This window comes from Prenolepis imparis, unplaced genomic scaffold (genome assembly GCF_030444845.1).
Source record: "Prenolepis imparis isolate NDT839.2.m4 unplaced genomic scaffold, iyPreImpa1.0 SCAF_6, whole genome shotgun sequence".
Taxonomy (NCBI): Eukaryota; Metazoa; Arthropoda; class Insecta; order Hymenoptera; family Formicidae; genus Prenolepis; species Prenolepis imparis.
This window is the reverse complement of record NW_028141164.1, coordinates 16,936,109-16,939,792: the sequence shown is the minus strand read 5'-3', so window position 1 is coordinate 16,939,792 and position 3,684 is coordinate 16,936,109. Positions and strand designations below refer to the sequence as shown.

At 41.4% G+C, this 3,684-nt stretch overlaps 1 protein-coding gene across 1 annotated transcript; it reads left to right on the top strand.

The window, feature by feature from the left end:
• The first annotated feature begins 1,320 nt into the window (after positions 1 to 1,320).
• LOC145937832 (uncharacterized) lies at positions 1,321 to 3,375 on the top strand. The gene has a single exon (XM_083041200.1). The coding sequence runs from the start codon at positions 1,321 to 1,323 to the stop codon at positions 3,373 to 3,375; it is 2,055 nt and encodes a 684-aa protein (XP_082897326.1).
• The last annotated feature ends 309 nt before the right edge of the window (positions 3,376 to 3,684 follow it).

The window sequence follows — 3,684 nt, the reverse complement described above, 5'->3', positions numbered from 1 at the left end:
TCACGTACATACGTAAAGGAATGTTACATCCAAAATTAATGCCAATCGATAGTATCATTACTTATTTAAAAGAAGCATCAACTCAGCTATCGCAAGGAGAATATTTTCCGTTTAGAATTCACAGGGAAGATTGGTTAGAAATAGAGGAAAATATAGTAATAACCGCATACTGCGATAAAACAGATATATACACTATTTTAAGCTTTCCTATAATTACGCAACCTACATATGATATAATAAAAACGATTGAATTCCCCACACCTTCATATAAAAATGTATTTAGTCATATAGAAATTAATAATAAGATAATCGCGATAGATAAGGAAAAATTAACGTATTTAACCCTAACAGAAAACGACTTACAAAAATGTAATAAAATAAACTCACATTATATATGCGAACAAAGTACGCCAGTATATCGAATAAACTCGAATGCGCCATGCGAAGTACACAACAATCGAAATATCAGCACGTTTGTAATATAAGACATTACGTTTCGACCCATATGATATGGATCACATACAGCAACCCCAGACTTGGTTATACTCTACCGCCACGGAACAAACAATCACGATACAATGCAACGAACAATCCGGAAAAAGAGAAATAATAAAAAATACAGGTAAAATTACTCTAAGAGGGGAATGCAAACTAACAACGACAGACATGACGATACAGACAAAAGAAGCAAACTATGGAATAAAAATAGAAACCTATTTACCCGAAATTAATATAACGTTAACACAGGACAATAACGTGACAATATACGAACATGACAAATTAGAAAGTACACAACACCATGCAGAATTAGTAAAACTCTAGGCCAAATTAGAAAACATAGACAACGATTTACAAAACAATGAACAAAACTTTTATACACAAAAACAATTTATTTACCCTATGGCGTCTAGTGGAATAATCATAGTGTTAATAACAGCATTTTTAATATGGATTATTGTTAAAAGTAAGAACAAACTCGGGAGCGACCATCTGTCGTCTTCGATGACGAATGGAGAGTACCAAGATCCATATTAAAAAGAAGCCAAAGCTCGCGTTTCTAGAATTAAGAAACGATTATAATTATATTGTACACGGGAAAATATATTGTATATTATAGTATTAAGCGAAAAACTACGTACCTCCGTTTTTCTTTTCCAACGGGGGAGGGATGTTATAGCCCTCAATAGCTATAACTACTTAAGTTACATCCGCTTGACAATGCGTTGGCTACAAAAAAACCGCATACGCAGCGAGTCACGCGCGAAATCTAAAAATTGCAAAAATGCAAGCAAAGCGAAGGAGACTTCGAATTTCCTTCGCATGGATAATCGCGCTACGGGCCTAGATAGGTTAACAGTCTGTCACGTGAATTGTCAGTCCCTGATTGCGCACTACGACGAGTTCTGTCATTATTTTACTGACTCCGGGTATCACATAATCTGCCTGTCAGAAACCTGGCTGAAACCGGAAGTTCCGGATAATATGGTCAGAGTTCCTGGATATGCTTTGTCAAGGAACGACCGAACTGGAAGACAGGGAGGAGGGGTGGCTATTTACGTTAGGGACTCGATCGGAATCACTGTCCTTGAAAGGTCATCTGCTAACATGCATTATCGAAAGCCGGAATTTCTCATAGTGGAGATCGTATTCAGGGATGCTAGGAATCTTCTACTTGCGGTTGTATACCGGCCTCCAAATTGCGGCTACATGGATGAGTTTATGTGCTCCTTTCTGGAACTGCAGATCGGGTTTCTCCACTCCATGGTTTTCGGCGATTTCAACGCGGACATGAATACCATCACATACGATAGTACTCAGATCAGAAATTTCATCACAACATCAGGAATGTACCTGGTGCCATACGGGACGACTCATCATCTGCCAAACTCAAGTACCTTTCTTGACCTGTGTATAGTTGACGACGCAGAGAAGCTGATTAAATATGTGAAGGCTGCTGTGCCATTCCTGTCGGCGCACGATCTTGTCAACGTCGTATTTGATATCTGCATTGAGCGGCGGACCGATAGGTTGGTCCTATGCCGTGATTTTAGGCATTTCCGTGAAGAGGATTTTCTTTCGGAAGTTGGAGAACTGGATTGGACAGCGTTAATGACGTCAGACTCCGTCGAGTACAAGGTGGGGAACTTTAATGACATTCTTCTAAGAAGTCTGAATAATCATGCTCCTTTGCGGCGGATACGGTACACCAACCTTCCGGCCCCGTGGTTCACGGATGAAATTCGGGGGCTGATGCATTCAAGAAATATTGCAAGAAGAATGTGGCGAAGGGACAGAAATTCTGCTAGCTACGGACGATTCAAGGCCTTGAGAAACCGGGTGCAAAACATGATTAGAACTGCAAAGAGGAACTACTTTATGGATATTTTTTATCGGAAGGACAAACCCGCCGTTATATGGAGCAAGTTCAGGCACTTAGGACTAATCAAAGCTAAAGACTCGAGCGGGAAACTCTTGCACACAGTGGAGGAGCTCAACACATATTTTGTCGACACAGGGGTGCGGGCTGAGGAATCGGGGGAGGAGCCTGATGTGCGGGATCTCTTAAGCGAGGAGTTTGACGATAGCAAATTTTACTTTAAATATGTCACGCCTAATGTCATACGTAGGTTCCTCCGATTTGGATCGAATGCGGTGGGTTTGGATGAAATATCGTCAAAGCTAATTAACATGACTCTGCCCTATATCATGCCGGTTATCGAGAACATCTTCAACTTCTCACTCACACACAGAGAGGTTCCCAGGGCTTGGAAATCGGCAGTGATTACGCCTATTCCAAAGATCAGTCGGCCGACCTTGTTACAACATTATAGGTCCATCTCCATCCTGCCTGTACTATCTAAAGTGTTAGAAAAGATAGTATTCGATCAATTGACTGACTACTTGAGAGAAAGGGATCTACTTGATCCCTGTCAATTTGCCTATAAGCGAAATTCATCTACTCAGACCTGCATTATTAGAATGTTGGATGATGTTCGTCAGGCCGCGGACCGCAGAAAAGTCACAATCTCCATCTTTTTTGACTGCACCAAGGCCTTTGACAGAGTTCATCATGGATTTCTTCTTGGTAAATTAAAAGAGATAGGTCTTTCAGACGTTTCGCAGAGTTGGATGGCCTCCTACCTAGAAGGTAGAACGCAGGCTGTACGGAACGGATTCGATGGTATCATCTCATCTGCGGCTCGTATATCGGCAGGAGTTCCACAAGATTCGGTTCTGGGGCCACTATTATTCACCTTGTATGTTGCAGACATCCAGAATGTCTTAAGGAATTGCAGATACAACTTCTACGCGGATGATCTGCAGATCTATCATCACACTGAACCGTCTGATTTGCAAACGGCATCCACCTGGTGAATGGCGACATAGATTTTATAGTCCAGTGAGCCAACAACAGAGGATTAACATTGAACCCCACCAAAACACAGGCCATCATCTTCGGCACGGCCAGATACATAAATTCAATCGAACCTGATCTGCTACCTACCATCAGTGTTAACGAAAAAGCGATCCAGTTCTCCATCAGCATCAAATATCTCGGCATCACCATAACTAGCACACTCCCCTGGAACCTACACATCCAAAACGTCGTGAAGAACATGCGAACGAAACTCTACCAATTAAAATTATCTAGGCATCTACTACCGAAAGAATTAAGGTTTAGGA